General features: G+C 36.3%; 1 protein-coding gene across 2 annotated transcripts in view; it reads left to right on the top strand.

The window, feature by feature from the left end:
• Sos (Son of sevenless guanine nucleotide exchange factor) overlaps window positions 1-21,580 on the top strand; it is a 530,159-nt gene that overhangs the window by 51,812 nt on the left and 456,767 nt on the right. For both annotated transcript variants that reach the window (XM_089247363.1, XM_089247362.1), the window contains one exon: window positions 2,476-2,736. In XM_089247363.1, coding sequence (XP_089103489.1) covers window positions 2,476-2,736 — 261 coding nt within the window. The remainder of the gene's footprint in view (window positions 1-2,475; window positions 2,737-21,580) is intronic.

Below are 21,580 nucleotides of genomic sequence, written 5' to 3'. Positions count from 1 at the left end.
TGAGTTGATCTCCCTGTTAAAAAGTCTTACCGGAGAGAGCAACAGGCATACAACAGTATACTGTTCAATCATTACACTTCATGTATTGTTAGAAAAATTGATGGCAGATGCCACAACACATAACAAACATTACTCAGAAACAAATTTCACTGAAGGTTCACTACACACACACACATTCAATTCCAACATGTGCCCATTCATTAGAAGTTCCGCAGAGGAATATGGATGAGGTGCATGCTGGTTTAGTAGTAGTCTTCTATAGTTACTGCATGGGTCTCCAATCTCTGTTGCACTTGGGTACCATGTGCAGTGGGCTTGCCCAGCAACTTTGAGAGGGTCGGCAGACTCCTTGCGCAACTAGATGATCAAATTCCTTCTTGGCTGCACACAGCTTATCCGAGGTTTTGATGCAACTGGCGGGCCTTTGGTCTCAATGCAGTGTTGGACGTCATGCTTAACAGCATTAAACGTTGCTCTGTATGTGCAGGGAACTCTGTGAGAATTTGATGAAATTCACTATTGTTCTGGAGGCATTTCACTGCTGGGGATGATACGTCCACACCAGGAATCTTGCAACATGAGCGAAGCTGAGTGAATGGATCTATTAATTGACCGTGGCAAACATTGATAAGCAATCAGAAATGTCGCAGGAAGTCAGATCAGATGACTGGATATGAAACGGCAGCAACGGTGAACGACCAATGAAATACACGTTGAAATCCTAGGTCTAGCTTTAACAATCGCTGACCCAGGTATTGATCGGAGTCCCATTTGCAGCAAACAACTGAAGTTTGGCTGACGTCGGGAATCTTCTTTGCGTAGTGGCAGTACCAATATATCAGCATCAGTATCTATTAGAATATGCAGGCTGGCAGAAGGAATCTGAGAGTTGCAGATGCTGTATGATTGATGTGCTGCCACCCGATGTGTTCTTCTGGCCGAAGTTACATGGCTTGGAGCATCTATGGTCTTCGTTTCCGAAGCGTCAGTGATACCACCACTGTCCCTCTGTGAAATTGTGATTTCGGCTGCAAGATCGTGATCTGGAACAGCCAAGAAAGCTCTGTCGATGAGGCTGGGACTGAACTTTTAAATGGTGCAAATGCAAAGTGATTTGAAGCAGCATGTCCTTTAGCTGACTGTGAGTTGATGATATTGCTTAGATGGTAATGTTGTCGGATGCCGCGAAGATTCCATTGGCCATGTCTACTAGTTTGTCCAGCATGTTGTCGGAGATCGCCAATATTTGCTGGACATGGGTTGAAAAGCGTTGCAGGAGCAAAGTCTTTAGGAGGTCGTAGTTGATGTGAGCAGACGCGTTGCTCCACATTTCCAGAAGCAGCAGGGATGGTTTTCTTGTCGCCCAACTGCATGCTAGAGATCAAGTCCTTGAGACACTGAGCCTCAGTATTGGCATACTGAGCGCACAAGCGATCTTTCAGAGTTGAGTATGGCATCACAGTCGGAGGACTAGCAATCATGTCGCAACCACGGATAATTCCGATGGTTCCAATGTTGCCACGATGTAATGGAACTTTGTTATTTCTGCCGTCACTCCTGCAAGAATGAATTGTGATTCAAGCTGAAGGAACCGCACAGATGGATTTGAACGGCAGAACTGAAGTGGTTTGATTGCAACCCAATTTACATTACTTAGTTCATTGTGAGATTTGGGATGGAAAGAAAAGTAATATATTAGACTCATGATCACATCCGCTTTAACCGATTATAGGTGTGAGGATAGAAGGAGTGACGACATCGTGTATAAAAATATATTTAATTTTAATGTGTACGGGGCACAGGACTAAAAAGATATAAAAACTTTCTTCCCTGACAACAACAACCACAGCCATTCACAAGCACGTTCAAATGTTACTGTACATTGTTGATGCCTTTGACGCTGTGGTCGACTTTGACAGAGTCCCCCACACTTTTAATATTTTAAAATATTTTAAAATCGGTTGTTCCTATCCAAATCCTTCCCCACTCTGTAAAAATAATAACTTGATCTATTGATTATTGTACATATATAATTTGATGAAATTACATTATATGATACATATATGGCAAGTATCTTTTCAGCTAAGTTGCAGCATTTTTTGGTTTTGATATGTTTTTACTTATGTTGCGAAAAATGAATTTCATATGGGGAATGTTTTCATTTTGGGGAATGTCTCTCACACACTTCCCCCTCCCAGTTCATCAACGTGACCCACATAGGTGGAGATTGACATGTGAGGCTGGGGGACACGATGATGATGATGTCAGTTCAAATATATGCATATACATTAGATCAGTCAGCTTTGTCATTGATGCTAGGAGGCAGGTAAAGTCTCCCTACATATCTCCACCCACGCGTGACCCCCCCCCCCCCCAATTTGGAAGCCACTGCACTATATTATCTAGATGTATTGACAATATAATTGGATATATCATGACTAAACATTAGATAAGACAAATTGTTGTTTCTTTCAGGTGCAGTTTCAAGTTCACCCATCCCTTACAGCTAGAGAAGATGCACTGCAGTATGTGGAATCGCTTATCTTTCAGTTGCTTGGGATGCTTTGTTCATCACAGCCACACATGATTCAAGATGTGGAAGAACGAGTTCAGAAAACGTTTCCTCATCCTATTGATAAGTGGGCTATTGGTGATGCCCAAAATGCTATAGAAAAAGGAAAGAAAAAATCTTCTCTTGTCTTCCCCGTTGAAAAAATACATAATCTGCTACAAAAGGCAATTTTTTCATTTTTATTTGTTTTTTTTTTAATCTTATATTATCATAGTTTATGGTTTTTACTGTCAAACTTTTGGTTTATTCGACTAATTTCCAAGCGTACTAAAAAAATAATAATGATAATCATGTTATCCAAAATTTGGACTTGAAATATTCGTACGCTGTCACAAATTGACTATAAATTGCAAGTATATTAATGGTCATTTTTCTTGAGTATGAAAGTCTGTATCAATTGATATACAGAGAAAGCTTGCTACAATGATAATTTTCTGTATATACATTGAAATTGCCTTTACCTCTTAATGTTAAACTCCTCTTGATACAACAATATCTTCTATTATGATAGCTCACTCTATAACTGTTGTAAATACAACTAACTCACAAAAGGTGACCAGCAGATGGCAGCACAAGCTTGATGTCGAAGAAGCATGTTGTGTTTTACAAGATAGGAAGTGATATCGGAATAGTAATGGCACCCGTTGTGTGTATAACCGTCCATGTTTTTGTGTCAATTAAATGTTCAATAGAAGTTCTAAGTGATTATTCTACATTGGGGACAAGGATGGGGTGTTTTTCTCCATGCTGTTTTTTTTTTTTGCTCTCCCCCGTTAAGTGACTTGCCGAACTGCTTAGGTTTCTCTCCTGATAAGTTTCGGCAATGTGACTAGTTTTGATCCAGCGCTGGAGTCATGGACTCAATATAAAGAACATTTACAGCCATTTTTCATTGCAATTAATGTCAAAAACAATGGTCAGAAATATACGATATTCCTGACAGTTGTAGTGTCTTCCCAGCACTTACGAAAAATTATTTTCGTCTTTGTGGCAACACCAAAAAAATCCAATGTCAAGGCCGTCTGGCCAGAGAGCTTTTGTTGTTTATATTTTCTGGTCGCATCTTTGTACATGTTTCTGCTTTCGTCCGAATCCCGTATTATTTTACCTTCGTTTATATTTGTAAATATATAATTGTTTTATTGTTTAACTACTGCTTCGAATAATATAGTTATGTCTCAAAGCCAGCTCACATAACTATATATTGGTGATCCGGACGTGATTCATGAGTCACACAGTTGACTACACTTAAATGGCTAAAGCACAGGAACATGACAATGAATTCATCAAAATACTTTCTTCAAACACAAGTCTCAAACTTCAAAAATTTCCAGTTTTTGGTTCCAACTTACAAATCTACTGTGATGTTTCCACTGGACAAAGCAGACTGTATGTTCCAGAGTCCATCCGGAAAACTGTTTTCAACTCTGTTCATGGACTTCCACATCCTGGCATCCAAGCTACTGCCACAACTACTGCAAAAAAATTTGTTTGGCCTTCAATCAAAAAAGATTGCAAAACATGGGCAAAATCCTGTCTGACATGCCAGAAGTCCAAGATACACAGGCATACCAGAGCACCTGTGGGACATTATCAACCAGTTTCCAAGCGCTTTGACGAAATACATTTGGATATCATCTGTCCCTTACCCTCTTCAGAAGGACATCAGTATTGCGTAACCTTGATTGACAGGTTCACGAGATGGCCTGAAGCAATACCAGTTCCAGATATCTGAGCTGACACAGTGGCGGCAGCAATATACTACGGATGGATCGCTCGTTTTGGTGTTCCTAGTGTCATTATTACCGACCAAGTTTCCCAATTTGAGTCCACCTCTTTACAGAACTTTCACGCATAATCGGATTCCAAAGACAGCGCACACCGCTTACAATCCAAAATGCAACGGCTTCAATGAAAGATGGCATCGAACCCTGAAAGCTGCAATCAGATGGCACAGCCACAAGCAGTGGACTTGAGTGTTACCTACAGTCCTCCTGGGATTAAGGTCCACATTCCGGGAAGAGTTCAACTCAACCCCAGCTGAAATGGTTTACGGCACGAACATCCGACTGCCGGGGGGATTTTCTCGATACATCTGCCTCATCACCATCTTCTTCCGATTTCATTCAACATCTTTGTGACCATTTCAACGACCTTAGAACAGTTCCGCCGTCAAGGCATTCAACATCGCATGTTTTCATCTCTTCAGCGTTAAACACCTGTCCTAGTGTATTCATTCGTACGGACGCTCTGTAAGAAAACCATTTCAAGCTCCGTACGAAGTTGGTTGGTACGAAGTCTGGTTGGACAGATGTCACAAGTGGAGTTCCTCAGGGAAGTGTCCTTGGCCCCATACTTTTTTCACTTTTTATCGACAAACTCGATCAGGGTATCGATGGAATTACTAGCAAATTCGCAGATGATGTGAAGCTAATGGGGGTAATCGGAAATGAAAGCGATAGGGAGTTGCTCCAGACCAACTTAAACAAGATTGCAGCATGGGCAAATGAATGGAGCATGACGTTTAGCGTAGATAAGTGCATGGTCGCTCATTTTGGTTCGAACAACCCACGGTTCTCTTACGAGTTGAATGGTGTCACTATCCCGGATGCAACTAGAGTCACCCATTTGGGAATTCTCATTGACGAGCGACTTAAGTTTTCTGAACATTGTTCAGCGGTTGTCAAAAAAGCGAATAGAATGCTTGGTCTCATTTTCAAAAAGGTCTCTTCGCGTTCTCCTAAAGTCATTCTTCCGCTTTTTCGAGGCTTAGTTCGTCCTGGAATGGAGTATGCTGTAAGGTTTTGGAGACCATACCTACAGAGGGACATAGACTTGGTTGAAGGGGTGCAGAGAAGAGCTACGCGTGTCCTTATTGGCACACAGGGCTTGAGTTATGAAGAAAGACTTCATTTTTTGAATATGTTTACATTGGATGAACGCAGGTGTCGAGGAGATATGATCGAAGTGTTCAAAATTTTCAATGGGATGGATAGGATGGACCATGAACTTTTAGTACACCGCCAATCGACTGCTTTTACAAGGGGACACCAGTATCGATTGGTGAGGGACAATGCAAGGTTATGGTGTCGCAGGGAATTTTTCTCTAATAGGGTTGTTAATAAATGGAATAGCTTACCCCCGGAGGTAGTAAATTGTAACACAATTGACACGTTTAAAAAGAAATACGATAAACATGTTGGGGTAAATCGAGAAGCTATCCATTCTTAGAATAAGACAACCATAAGTATTCTTATGGGCATTGTATAATATTTTATCATGAATATATATTGTTTATAATTTTTGTGAATTGCATTTTTAATTGGGTTGCTGTATTTTTGAAACATATGACAACCATATTTTTATGGGCATCTTTTTATCAGCCACCTCGTTGGGCATTTTACCTGTTGTGGCGTTGTATTTGTATTTGTATTTGAAGGTCCATACAAAGTCATCAAAAGAACAGACCAATATTACACTCTCTCAGTAAACGACAAAAAACCCTGCTTCACCGAGAACCTCAACTCATCTCAAGTCAATGGAAAACCTAACGAAAATCAAGCACCTCATCCGAAGACTTCACAACCTCTTCATACGAAGGAAAAGGTTCATTTTAACACAACAGTAAAGACTTCGGGAGAGACTGATGAATCGGAACCGCAACGACAGACTCGTTCTGGAAGACCCATCAAACCACCTTCTCGTTATGTATCGCTCTCTTCTGTTCACTAGAGGGGGGAGTAATTCCCAGCACTTACGAAAAATGATTTTCGTCTTTGTGGCAACACCAAAAAATCCAATGTTAAGGCCGTCTGGCCAGAGAGCTTTTGTTGTTTATATTTTCCGGTCGCATCTTTGTACATGTCCCTGCTCTCGTCCGAATCCCATATTATTTTACCTTTGTTTATATTTGTAAATAAATAATTGTTTTATTGTTTAACTACTGCTTCGAATAATATAGTTATGTCTCAAAGCCAGCTCACATAACTATACAGTCATCATTGCATCAACGTACAGACTGCTGTTGAACTGTCCGGATCCTTCGACATAGAAGACATGGAATGAATTGATTCAAGCATTGAATCAGCACTTCGATCCGGTACCGTCCAAGATCGTTGAAAGATTCAAGTTCAAAAGTCATGTTAAATGAGCGGGTGAGTCAGTTTCCGTTTATATTTGCCAAATTGCAACGTCTAGCAGAATTAGCAATTTTGGCATAATGTTGGATGTCATGCTCCATGGCCATATCGTTTGCGGCTTACAAGATGAGTCTATACAGCAGAGGTTGCTGACTGAGGTTAATTTATGTTCGCTCGCGCAATGCAAATAACAGTTTTGATGGAGGCTGTGAAGAGAGATGCAGTGGACTGGCGTGAACCAACAATGAAAAATATTCACAAAATTCGGATGCTAATGCCTCCCAGGAAGAAACCGGACAATGGACTCAACATTTCATCATTGACTCGTGTAAGGAAGCCAACAAGCGAAGCATCAAGAATTTTGGTATTAAGATGTGTTTCACCGGAGAACAAAGCTGTTATTGTTGTGGGGATCCATGACATTTGTGTAATGTCTGCCAGTTCAAAAGTTCAACTTGCTTCTGTTGCAAGAAAATCGGGCATCTCGCATGGGTATGTCAATCGAAATCGAAAAATAATACCCAGAAGTTAACAAGTTGCAATCTGAGTCATCGAGAGAGGGACTGTATTCTCTTACTGATGTCATCAGAAATTAGTTTTCTTCATCTCAATCCTGTGGGACAGGCTCCACCACTGTTATGGGTGTGTTGCTATATCTAAGGTAAAGAAATCACCATGGACATCGACTCTGGAGCACCGTTTTCATTAATTCTTGTGGCAGTGTACAAGAACATTTATCTAAAGCTAGAGAAAACTGAAATTTGACTATAGTCATTTACAAAACATCCAATCAAGATGTTGGGGGGTGATGCAAGTGAAGGTCTCTGTGGATAAATCGAACATTGTGAAGCTACCTCTACTAGTGGTAGAGGACAGTTCAGTAAGCCTTGCAGGTCGAAATTGGATCAGGCCTGTAGGGTAGGCCTATCTTTTCTTGCATAGTCAGCTGGAAGTGTAAACCAAGTTAAGTCAGTGCCTAGCACATTGGAAATGCTGCAGCGGAAACATAGTGACATGTTTTCTCCTGGAGTAGGTCATATCAAAGGAGTGATAGTTCACCTGAAGGTATGCGTTCTGATGTTTCTCTTAAGTTTTTCAAAGTGAAACCAGTGTCATATGCATTAGAAGAAAGAGTGGAAAAAGAACTGTATGATTTGGTTCAAATCGGTATCATAAAACCAGTGAAATCAGCAGAGTGGGGCTGCTCCAGTTGTTCCAGTGTTGAAAAAGGATGGTTCGATCCGATTGTGCAGAGATATCAAAATCACAGTAAATACACTGTTGCTATTGGTCGGTGAACGCAGCGCGAAGAAAGCACGACCGATCACAACGACGGCGGAGACAAGAATGGACAAGAATTTTTTATTGCATAAATCTCTTTCCCATGGCCTCATTAATATATCCTGAAACTTTGGCTGTATTTGGATGAGTAGTTTTTCTCAAAAGCTACTCAGGGGGTGAACTATCTCTGCAGTCCTTAGTAACTACTAGTCCTAATGAACTACCGGTCGGAGGACTGCAGCTAAGGACCGCTTCAACTACTAGTAGTTAAGAGGTCATATGAACTACCAGTCCTTAAGGTCACGTGACGTGAAACAGTAGTTAGAGGGAGAGAAAATTTTTGGTTTCGAGAGTAACAGATCGCTAACCAATCGGGATGCCGTTTGAAGCCTACAACTACTACTAATTATTTAACAATCGTTTTTCCGTAGTGGGTGGTGGCAGCGATTTCATGTTTACAACTCATTGTAAACAAACTTTTTTTTTCCGAGGGACTCGCCACACATTTTTGTCACCCGTGCTTTGTAATTTTTTTTACTCTAACATCGCCAGCTAGTTTAATTATTTTGTAAACGTATGAGACGTTGCATTTTTCATCTTGCGCCTTTTTTTAGAATAAGATTCGGTATTTTTCTTGTCCGAGCTCATGGATCCCACTTTTGGATACTTGAAAAAGCGAGTATCTGGGACCCCAGCTGCATATAAGCGGGTCGCATACTGATGAAATCAAAATTTGAAAAAAAGAAAATTCTTACAACAAAATGCAAAATTTTAAATTAAGGTTACCGGCACTAGTTGAACCTATGGTCGTAGTGTGCCTTTCCTGGGCAGACTTTCCCTTTTTTTTTGGGGGGGGGGGGGGGCTCTTCTTGAAAGGGTTATTATGCAAAATAATTGTAGATTTTTGGGCCCCCTATTCGCCTTGGGGGCCCCAGCTGAATACTATTTTTAATATTGAGTGCCACTTTTTTTTAAGACCCAATTTGTTAAAAATGAATTTTTATTATCCATTTTTATTCCTTTTAAATTCATTGAAACAATGAATTGCAAATTATTTTTGGAGCAACTAAAATATTAAATTATTGATAATTTATAATTAAAAGAATTAACTGCCTTGCTGCGTATTGTAGTTCTATATTTTAAACTATAGGTTTCTCCTCAGTATTAAAAATTATCAGAACACGATTTTCTATGAATGAGCACTTACCTGTTAATGGAAGTGAATACTTAAATATTTAAAATATATATACGTCTATATTAAAGATCTTTCATCAATTTATCTGTTTCATATTTAGCTTCCAACAAATAACTTCACCTGATAACTTTCAATTTGACAATATATTTCATTTGAGTTGATTAGAAGATGAATGATTGATTGAAATTGATTAATAGAAACGTGAATTAAATAACAACTTGCACATATGATTTGTCATACAAAAACATTTTATTTCAAACATATGTTCATAGAGAGTTATCATAATCACAATTTATTGGTTGTATTTTTCTTAGAAATCGCATCTTTCAAGAATATAATTTTTTAAGATTCATGAATTTTCATCTGCATCTTCAAATGTTGATTTACCTGAAATTAAAAAGAGGAAGAAAAAAAACACTTTTATTATGCTTATCAATATTTAAATGTACTGTATATTTTATTTCAAATTATAACACAGTCTTTAGTTGTATAAGTAGAGATAATTCGTGCCCAATAGCACTTAGTCGACATTGAGTCGACTCGCCATCATTTTATCACAGTAGGATCCAAAATGTATAAACTGTGTTTTGCAAGGGAGGCCTGGCGTTCCACATAGATGCACATGTTCATGTCTAGATGTATTTACCTAGGGCTTGGCAAATCTTAAGAGCCAACATTGCAAAAAAAAAATTTATACTGACACCTAAAATTTTCTATGCAGATCATAAAATATTTGGAGTTTATGTCTGAATCTTCCAACATGTCAAGATCATCACTAAGTGCTGAAAAAGTTGAATATAATTTTTTTTTACTTCGGATTATTTCTTCTAAAAATATGCTTGGCTGCCATGAAATTTGGCCGGCACCTAAAATGTTTTTCAATTTTTCGAGCCATGGTTCTACCCTAAAATTTTGGTCAGACAGATGAAGTGCAAAAACCTATTGGCACGCAGCTTACTATATATTTTCACTCTACTCTTTCACCTTTGCTCTAAAATACATCCTTAGCAACCTCTTATGGATCGGGGAACCCCTATTTAAATTAACATAGAAATTTTGCAGTGTTGTATGGTCTCACTAGTTAAAAAGTATGATATTATTTGTCGTCAAGTATATTGTTTTAATATTTCCATTCACAAAATTTGCTCATCAGTAAATATAACACGTTTTTCAAAGAATTAATATTGCTTTTCAATTAGTAAATCTTCTAAAAGTTTTTTTTAATGTCCTCCCTCTCATTTATATAGCCAAGACAAGTTTTTCAACAGTACACGTTTTTACTTGCACTGGTCAAATTTTGAGTGGTATAGGTAGCCATTAAGAAATCGTCTATCTTAATTTCCTCAATTCAGTTATGTCAAAAACAGTTGTTCTTTCAATAGTATATGAAAAAATTATTATAAAGATAATTACTCATAGCAAGATATTTCTCGAGAGAAACCAATATGGTATGGACTAAAAACAATTCCACCTTTCCCCCTTGCTTATTTTGTTTTTGCACATATAAAATGTGTCGCTGAAATTACAATAATTTCAGAGGGAAGTATGTTTCTGTTGAGTTTTATATTGAGAAATATTCAAGTGATTGTACAGTTTACAATTTTTATGAATTTTCTCAACTTAAAATTGAATGTGTATAAATAGGTTATTTTATTCATGGTGCAATATAAATAAGACACTGAAATACATTTCTTAATAAACATGGGAATTTATGTAATACAGCCTCTCCGAAATGCTATTATGATTATGATCTGATACAACGTCAAAATTCTGTGGGTGGGATGGTGGTGTTAAATCGGGTTCGACTGTGTTTGTTCCACTGGGTTATTGATACAAATGAAATCAGTGAAAATGATGATTGTTAAAATTTATGTCATTAAATCATGCATGGAAATATTTCATTTTACATGAAAATAATAATGGAAACTGTTGCTCAAAGTCAAATACAAAGAATTAAAATTACCTTTGTTTGCTCTGGGAGAATTGTTTGGTAACCTTGAAAACCTTCACATAACTTCGTAGCTACCTACAGCCAAGTTCCTGGGAAACAAAATTTTTCGGAGTTAGAAAAGTCTCACAAATGTATATACACTAATATATATATAATCTCTCAGCTGTTTACTAACAACATTGTTAAAAAATAAATGCTTGTTGAAAGTTTCACTTCCATAACATCTCAAAATGTTATATTTTAAAGTTCTTAAATATTCGACATGGAAATTTGTTTTCTGTGTTTACCCATACACACAAAATCAAAAACAATTTTTGACAAAAAATTCAATTTGAACACACACAGCAAGGCCATAACCCAAATACTGAAGTAGTAATACGTTTCGAACACTAATCTGCTTCCTCTAGTTATAATGTATATACCTCAATAAAAACTGTGCCTGAAATTCCAACTTTGTTTTTTAGTTCCATTGTACGAATTTCATTTTTCATATCAACAAAACAATATAATGATTCCTTATTAAATATTCCTCATCTCAGAGCGAATTACAGAGTGCAATTTTTCAGGAAGTGGCACATGATTTTTTTCTCAAAATTTAACTTCCACTAAGTATTACAATATTGTTCATTTGAACAGTTCGAAATATCAAATCTATATTTTAATCCTTTAGTGCACGCGTTTTACAAAAATTAATATTTAACATTACTGCCAATTTTTACCATGCTTTATTTCAATTTCACCATTACTCATCACAAAAAAATAATTAAATTTTTTGTCATTTGGGTGCTGTAATTTATTATCAATGAATTGTAGCTTATTAGTTACTTTGTGCATTGAAGGGAGGTTGATCTAAAACACAAATTTTCAATTTCCTTATTTATAGGCGATTATTCATAGCATAGTCATCCAAGCACAATTTTTATTGTGCCAACAATATTCAAATTATTTATTTACACACATGCTCAATTTATTTAGACATAATTTTTCATTGAAAAAAATTAATACGGCAAAAAACATAGAATGTAAAATTTCAATTGATATTATCGTAATTGCAGATTTATGTTTCATTTGCCATGTAAATATTTTCAATACAATCCAAAGTATACATGGGCTATTTGATATTTTTCAGCATTACCAAGTGGGATCCACTGCCCTATTGATTGCGTGACATTTATATTTTTAAATAACGCATTTACCAAGCAAAAAAATATTAAGAATATTTCTAAACACTCTTCTTATATAGTTCGATAGCAATAAAATAATTCTTACCTCAGTAATGAAGATGCTAGCACGTCGCCGTGGCTTCGATCGCCGATGTCAACATCTGGTTTTGCAGAATATAACGATGAATCGCTTCAACTTTGATGACATCGAAGATATAATCTAAGTTATGTCTTTCATTATTATCGTAAAAAATTGTTTAATTCGAAAAAAAAACAGCATATTTCATCGCTAAATATCACAGCGAGAGCTCGCGGCCAGAGGCGAAATTTCCTCTTTTCCAAGATGGCCACCATGCCAACGCCATCTATAGCTAGAAGGTGTGCTTTAGAAGGTGTTGGCCGTGCCCGGCCTAATTGGTTTCATGAATGACAGTTTCACACAGGGCCGCGACTAGATGCATTATCGGCCGGGACAAGCAGACATATTGACGTCCCTTTGTAATGTTGAAGGAGAGGTTAAAGGGTGAAATTGGCGCAACTTCTAGTCCAGCACCAACGGTACTAGACCCCACTGCTCTCCACTAGTTGCGGCCCTGCTAAAATTTTCTACATTTTACTTAAAACTTTTCCAGATTGTTCTGTAGTAGCAGTAAATTGTTCTGCGCGTACGTCGCAGATTTTGGCATATTCTGCTTTGGGGATTGTAAGAAACATTAGAATTCATAGGCGTAAAGTTATTGAGAATGTTGGTGGGGCTCAGGTCCTATTCAACAAAACCTCATTTATACTACTCGCCGTATAAACAAGGTTTCAATCATGCCACCGAAACAGCGAGTCAAAGCGTCGTATGAATGCAGAAATCTTATAACTGAAACCTTATTGAAAATGACCCCCTCCCCACTTCCGTAAAAATATCCCTAGGGAAATCTCGAAATCAAAAATTAAAAACTATTGTAATTTAAAATCATATTTCATAAAATTAAAATCAAGAAAAAAACTTTATTAAAAAAAATTACTCAGAACACAGAGTGCTAAGATTGGCATAACATTACGTTTCTTAAATCTCAAACACTCTTATGATGTTTTTGATCAGTTTTGAATAAAAATTTTAAAAATAGGTAGTTCGTTTGGAATTACCCACACAGTTTTAATAAAGATTTAAAATAATAAAATGCGTTATTTTTAAAAGCTTAAACAAAAGAAATCGCGTTTTGTTGTTCATTTTCTACATAAAAGCAAAAAGTCAATAAAGCATTGAGGTCAGCTCTTTTGAAAAAAAAAATCAGTTTTTTCAGAAAGAACCTGTTAAATGTGGGTAAAATGGGTTTTCCGCATTTAACGCTGTTCTTTCCGAAGTTTTTCCTCCGTTTTTCGAATTCGAATATCTCTGTGAATATTGCACTTAGAAAACATGGAATTTGTTTTTGCACCAGGAGAGACAGGACAACAATATTCTAATTGGAAGTTATAGGACGGGGGGACAGTATAAAAATTTATATTTTTTTATTTTGTGACACACTGTGTTTTAACTCTCAAAACTGGTACAGGGTAATTTTTAAACGCCTTTCTGGCATTTTTTAAAATAGAATCGTTCCTCTACGATGGACGGTTGATGAGATAAAGGCCGTATTAGCACTTACAGGCATAGGTGTAAACTTGTATCCAGATCATGGGCGCGAGCCCCCCACCCCCCATAATATTTTTGAAGAGCCGGCTTGCCCCCTCCCCAAAAAAAAATTCGTGTTAATGCAGCGATTCTCAACCTGTGGGTGTACTGAAAGGGGCGCACTAGCATATCGAAAGAAATATGTATTATTTTAAAAAATGATTATTTTACTCTGAAAGGAAAGAAAAACAAAATACATTATAAGATAATAAAAAATAAAATTCGCATTTACACTGATATAATACACTTCAAATAGGACTTTATCAGTACTGCACAATGTATTTAATAATTAGAATGCATCCCATATTGTTCAGTATTTTCGTGACTTTCTCAGAGGAAAGATTGTTTTATTTTCGTTTAAAATAAGTTGATAAAAGTAATTTTCAGCAAATTATTTGAATGTAATATTCCATATGAAAGTTCCAAAAATTTCATGGGGGGGGGGGTGCCCCTCTGTACTGCACTTGTGGGGGGGGGGATGAAAATTATGATTGAAAATTGGGTCGCAAATACTGAAAGATTGAGAACCGCTGTGTTAATGGTTTCCTCATTTTGCTATGACCAAAAAAAAATTTTAACTAAAAATTGTCCTAATTATGAATTAGATAATGGAAACAATCTGCTCAAAATTGTATTTCTTTTAAATACTCTCCATGGTCTTTGGCTTTCTTGTTCATGCCAAAATAATTCTCTCTCATTTCTTTCTTGCCGCTCAGTCCCCCCAGTTTCACTCCCCCTTTTACCATAGCCCACTAAACAATGAATGTCGGCCGTGCTTTTATTGCCAAAGCACCACTGACTCAAAGAACTTTCTTTGAGTGGGGGGGGGGTCTTTTCTTGTTTGTGCCTGGAAAAACTCAAAAGTGTCTCTTCTTTTGTTCACTGTGACCAAGGGAAAGGGGGGGGGGCGCATGATGCCAACATGAAAGGAAGCCCAAAGATGTGTGGTGGAAAAGGCACAGACACAAAGAACATCGGGGGCTGAAAGATGCTGGTTGTCCCGTATATACAGGACTCGGCGAGTACACAGGAGAGAGAAGGCGCATTGCATTGTTTTTTGCGGAAATTATTGTGGGGGGGGGGGCTCAAATGTCCTCATCCCATAGGTTCCAGCGCGTATGTGTGGTGGTGGTGGTGAGAATCGGAAGGTAAATAATATTGAAACCAAGATAAGACAAAATTACAGTCTGTTCAGGATAGGCCCCGGAACCTAGGGGCTGACGCCATTTAAGCCTTCGCAAGAAATTTTGTAATGGGACTGAGTGCGCCCAATAATAATTTCTGAAAAAGCAATGCAATGCACCTTCCTTCTCCTTCGTACGCACTTGAGTCCCGTATATATACGGGAAACCAACAACTTTTGGTGCCCCCCCCCCCATCCTCCCAATGTTTTCTTGAAAAATATTGGGGGGAAAACAGCACATTCTAAATGTCCATTCACAACGGAGAACCTAACGGCCGATACCAAAACATTTTTCTAGCCTCGTTGCAACAAAATTTGACTTGGGGGGGGGGAATAAAATAAAAACGAGTGAATTATAATATTGATTTACAAAACGTGTGAAATAAAAAATAAATAAATAATTTTCAAAGGTTCAAGAGCCCCTCGGGCAGGACCTTTGTAAAATTATCCAATTTGAAAGTTGTGGGGGCGACGGAATGTTTGCTCCAGGCTGCAAAGACCGTAGTTACGTCCCCCCTCCCCTTCCCACCTTCAAGTTTTCTTCCCGTCTGGTTGGGTGTTTCGAAGATGGGAAACGAAACTAAAATTCAATAAAAAGCTGGTGCGGGGGCTATAAGTTGGTTACAAGACTCATTCATAAGAAAAATATCCCTAACAAATTAAAAATAATTTCTTCAACTGAAAAAGTAAAAATTACCTAAGGACCTTCAATTACCTAAGGAAGCAGGTTGGCCACCCCTTCATAAACAGTGCACAATATGGGTATACATAAGTGACGCAAAACGTATGTCTATTTAGAATTCAACAAATCATAAATAGTAAGTTCTCGGCATAACGTCACTAGGGAACCACATAAAAATGACTATAAGGGGTGATAACTTGATAATGAGTAATCCCGATTCACTTATTGTGCTGGCAGGCACTAAAAAAGGGACGATAATAGGCATCCCCAATACTGCAGCAGGGTCTCAGGCTTGGTTCTTTGGTGGGCCACTCTATAGTGAATTTTTTGTGTGAAAAAAATAATAGGGAAGAATCGTCCTGGTCCCGCGAGTGGTGAGGGGCATATTTATAGTGTAATGCAGCGGTTCTCCACCTTTTTTGACTCGCGGAGCCCTGTTTGACTCGAGGAGCCCTTTTTGTACATAATTTTTATGGTAGAGAGAACCTGTAGGCCTCTTTTATTTATTTATTTATCTATCAAATTTACTGATTTATATTATTTTCCTCGAGTCGCCACGGAGCCAGCAGGAGATGCACACGGAGCCCTTGGATCTCCGCGGAGCACCGGTTGAGAACCCCTGATGTAATGTATGCTTGATGACGTTAATTAGTGTTGACGTTACAACGAGCTCTTTATTGTACTTTGTCAAGCCTCTCTCGCTGTCGTCCTTATATAAGATTTTAAATTGAAAATTAATTTAGAAAAAATTATGTATTGATAGATTATCTTTCCATGTTTAGCGTGACCTTTTTCTTCTATGAACACAGGGTCGTAGAGTGCCTTCTCGGTTATAATGACATTCATAAACTAACGTGATTACTAGAGCCCGGATAATATGCAAATGCATATGAGCATATGCCATTGCATATTTTAGCATTTTTTGTCGTTAAAGCATATAAATGCATAAAACTACATAATTTTCGAAATAAATGCATATTTTCATCAATTTCAGCGGATTTCTTTGAATTTTTCTAAGTATGTCGTCTTTTTCTCTCTCTCTCCCCTTATTTATATATATATTTTTTTTTTTTTCGGCAAAGAACACTGATCTCTAGAGAAGGGTATGTGTCGTACCGCAACAAAGAGAGGATAAGAGAAGAAGCGGAAAAGAAAATTACCATTTTAATTATTTATATTTTTTAGCTTTTTGGGGTGTCGGTCTCTCTTGTCTGCAAAGAGCAATCCATCACTTGTCAAAGGTTCAAAGTGAATGGTGACCATATGTTCCGAAACGGTCGTTTTGACTTCAGGGGGTGATTTAAGTAAATTTCATAGATGAATTCTTTTTTTTTTTTCACTCGTTAAGAAAACGCCGACTCGACCAATACCTCATATATACCAATACCTACACGAGGAGATACGTATCTATAGGAGGTATTGACTGGACCTGAGAAAGACGCCCAGGCTCTGTACCTGGAAGCACTTTGTCCCCCTCCCTGTGAGGAACTCTGGGGGTGAACTATCTCTGCAGTCCTTAGTAACTACTAGTCCTAATGAACTACCGGTCGGAGGACTGAAGCTAAGGACCGCTTCAACTACTAGTAGTTAAGAGGTACTATGTACTACCAGTCCTTAAGGTCACGTGACGTGAAACAGTAGTTACAGGGGGAGAAAATTTTTGGTTTCGAGAGTAACAGATCTCTAACCAATCGGGATGCCGTTTGAAGCCTACAACTACTACTAATTATTTAAAAATCGTTTTTCCGCAGTGGGTTGTGGCAGCGATTTCATGTTTACAAACAAACATGTTATAAACAAACTTCTTTTTCCCGAGGGACTTGCCATACATTTTTTTTACTCTAATATCGCTGGCTAGTTTAATTATTTTGTAAACGTATGAGGACGTTGCATTTTTCATCTTGCGACTTTTTTTTAGAATAAGATTCAGTATATAATAATAGTCAAAGTATTTTTCTTGTCCGAGCTCATGGACCCCACTTTTGGATGCTTGGAGAAGCGAGTATATGGGACCCCAGCTGCATATAAGTGGGTCGCATACTGATGAAATCAAAATTTGGAAGAAAAAAAAATTCTTACAACAAAATGCAAGAAATTAAGGTTACCGGCACTAGTTGAGCCTATGGCAGTAATGTGCCTTTTCGGGGCAGACTTCCCCTTTTTTGGGGGGGGGGCGGCTCTTCTTGAAAGGGTTATTATTCAAAATAATTATAGATTTTTGGGCCCCCTTTTCACCTCAGCAGCCCTAATCGAGGCCGCAGCTGAATACTATTTTTAATATTGAGTGCCATTTTTTTTAAAAGACCAATTTGTTAAATTATTATCCATTTTTATTCCTTTTAAATTCATTGAAACAACGAATTGCAAATTCTTTCTGGAGCAACTAAAATAATAAATTATTGATAATTTATAATTAAAAGAATTAACTGCCTTGCTGCATATTGTAGTTCTGTATTTTAAACTATGGGTTTCTCCTCCAGTATTAAAAAATATTATCAGAACATTATTTTCTATGAGTGAGCACTTACCTGTTAATGCAAGTGAATACTTCAATATTTAAAATATATATACTTCTATATTAAAGATCTTTCATCAATTTATCTGTTTCATATTTAGCTTCCAACAAATAACTTCACCTGATAACTTTCATTTGATCGTATATTTCATTTCAGTTGATTAGAAGATGAATGATTGAAGTTGATTAATAGAAACATGAATTGAATAACAACTTGCACACATGATTTGTCATACAAAAACATTTTATTTCAAACATATGTTCATAGAGAGTTATCATAATCACAATTTATTGGTTGTATTTTTCTTAGAAATTGCATCTTTCAAGAATATAATTTTTTAAGATTCATAAATTTTCATCTGCATCTTCAAATGTTGATTTACCTGAAATTAAAAAGAGGAAGAAAAAAAACACTTTTATTATGCTTATCAATATTTAAATGTACTGTATATTTTATTTCAAATTATAACACAGTCTTTAGTTGTATAAGTAGAGATAATTCGTGCACAATAGCACTTAGTCGACATTGAGTCGACTCGCCACCATTTTATCACAGTAGGATCCAAAATGTATAAACTGTGTTTTGCAAGGGAGGCCTGGCGTTCCACATAGATGCACATGTTCATGTCTAGATGTATTTACCTAGGGCTTGGCAAATCTTAAGAGCCAACATTGCAAAAAAAAATTCATACTGACACCTAAAATTTTCTATGCAGATCATAAAATATTTGGAGTTTATGTCCTGCATCTTCCAATATGTGAAGATCATCACCAAGTGCTGAAAAAGTTGAATGTAATTTGTTTTTACTTTGGATTATCTCTCCTAAAAATATGCTTGGCTGCCATGAAATTTGGCCGGCACCTAAAATGTTTTTCAATTTTTCGAGCCATGGTTCTACCCTAAAATTTTGGTCAGACAGATGAAGTGAAAAAACCTATTGGCACGCAGCTAACTTCAAATTTTCACTTTACTTTCAGCTTCGCTCTAAAACACATCCTTAGCAACCTCTTGTGGATCGGGGAACCCTATTTAAATTAACATAGAAATTTTGCAGTGTTGTATGGTCTTACTAGTTAAAAAGTATGATATTATTTGTCGTTAATTATATTAATTGTTTTAATATTTCCATTCACAAAATTTGCTAATCAGTAAATATGATAATAACATTTTCAAAGAATTAATATTGCTTTTCAGTTAGCAAAGCTTCTAAAGGTTTTTTTTAATGTCCTCCCTCTCATTTATATAGCCAAGACAGGTTTTTCAACAGTATACATGTTTTTACTTGCACTGGTCAAATTTTGAGTGGTACAGGTAGCCATTAAGAAATCTATCTTAATTTGCTCACTTCTATTATGTCAAAAAGAGTTGTTCTTTCAATAGTATCTGAAAAAATTATAAAGATAATTACTCATAGCAAGATATTTCTCGAGAGAAACCAATATGGTATTGACTAAAAACAATGCCACCTTTCCCCCTTGCTTATTTTGTTTTTGCACATATAAAATGTGTCGCTGAAATTACAATAATTTCAGAGGGAAGTATGTTTGTTAAGTTTTATATTGAGAAATATTCAAGTGATTTTACAGTTTACAATTTTTATGAATTTTCTCAACTTAAAATTGAATGTGTATAAATAGGTTATTTTATTCATCATGCAACATAAATGAGACACTGAAATACATTTCTTAATAAACGTGTGAATTTATGTAATACAGCCTCTCCGAAACGCTATTATGTCTGCGATCTGATATAACGCCAAAATTATTTGGGTGGGATGGTGGCATTAAATCGGGGGTTCGACTGTATTTGTTCCACTAGGGTTGTTGATACAAATGAAATCAGTGAAAATGATGTGACACAATGTTAAAATTTATGTCATTAAATCATGCATGGAAATATTTTATTTTACATGAAAATAATAATGGAAACTGTTGCTCAAAGTCAAATACAAAGAATTAAAATTACCTTTGTTTGCTCTGGTAGAATTGTTTAATAACCTTGAAAACCTTCACATAACTTCATAGCTACCTACAGCCAAGTTCCTGGGAAACAAAATTTTTCAAGAGTTAGAAAAGTCTCACAAATGTATATATACAATATATATATATATATATATATATATCAGCTGTTTACTAACAACATCGTTAAAAAATAAATGCTTGTTAAAAGTTTAAATGTTAAAAGTTTAAAATATAACATTGTGAGATGTTATGGAACTGAAAGTTCTTAAGTATTCGACATGGAAATTTTTTTTCCGTCGTTACCCATACACACAAAATCAAAAACAATTTTTGACAAAAAATTCAATTTGAACACACACAGCAAGGCCATAACCCAAATACTGAAGTAGTAATACGTTTCGAACACTAATCTGCTTCCTCTAGTTATAATGTATATACCTCAATAAAAACTGTGCCTGAAATTCCAACTTTGTTTTTTAGTTCCATTGTACGAATTTCATTTTTTATATCAACAAAACAATATAATGATTCCTTATTAAATATTCATCTCAGACCGAGTTACAGAGTGCAATTTTTAAAGTAGTAGCATATGATTTTTTTCTGAAAATTTAACTTTCAGTAAGTATTACAATATTGTTCATTTGAACAGTTCAAAATATCAAATCTAAAGTTTAATCCTTTACACTAAATTTAGTGAATGAGTTTTACAAAATTTAATATTTAACATTACTGCCAATTTTTACCATGCTTTATTTCAATTTCACCATTACTCATCACAAAAAAATTAAAATTTTTTGTCATTTAGGTGCTATAATTATTATAATATTATCAATGAATTATATTTGTAATTATTTATTTACGCATGTGCTCAATTCATTTAGACATAATTTTTCATTAAAAAAAATTAATGTAGCAAAAAACATAGAATGTAAAATTTCAATTTGATATTATCGTAATTGAAGATTCATCTTTCATTCGCCATGTAAATATTTTCAATACAACCCAAAATATACATGGGCTATTTGATATTTTTCCAGCATTACCAAGTGGGATCCACTGCCCTATTGATTGCGTGACATTATGTCCATTTATATTTTTAAATAACGCATTTACCGAGCAAAAAAATATTAATAGTATCTCTAACACTTTTCTTATATAGTTCGATAGCAATAAAATAATTCTTACCTCAGTAATGAACATGCTAGCACTTCGTCGTGGCTTCGATCGCCGATGTCAACAGAAACGTATACGACAGCAGGTTTTTGAGGATA

Source organism: Pholcus phalangioides, unplaced genomic scaffold, assembly GCF_987345545.1.
Source record: "Pholcus phalangioides strain wild (caught in Gottingen) unplaced genomic scaffold, Ppha-v1.0 ptg000003l_1, whole genome shotgun sequence".
NCBI lineage: Eukaryota > Metazoa > Arthropoda > Arachnida > Araneae > Pholcidae > Pholcus > Pholcus phalangioides.
The sequence above is the reverse complement of the archived record's forward strand: the minus strand, read 5'-3'. Positions and strand labels throughout refer to the sequence as shown.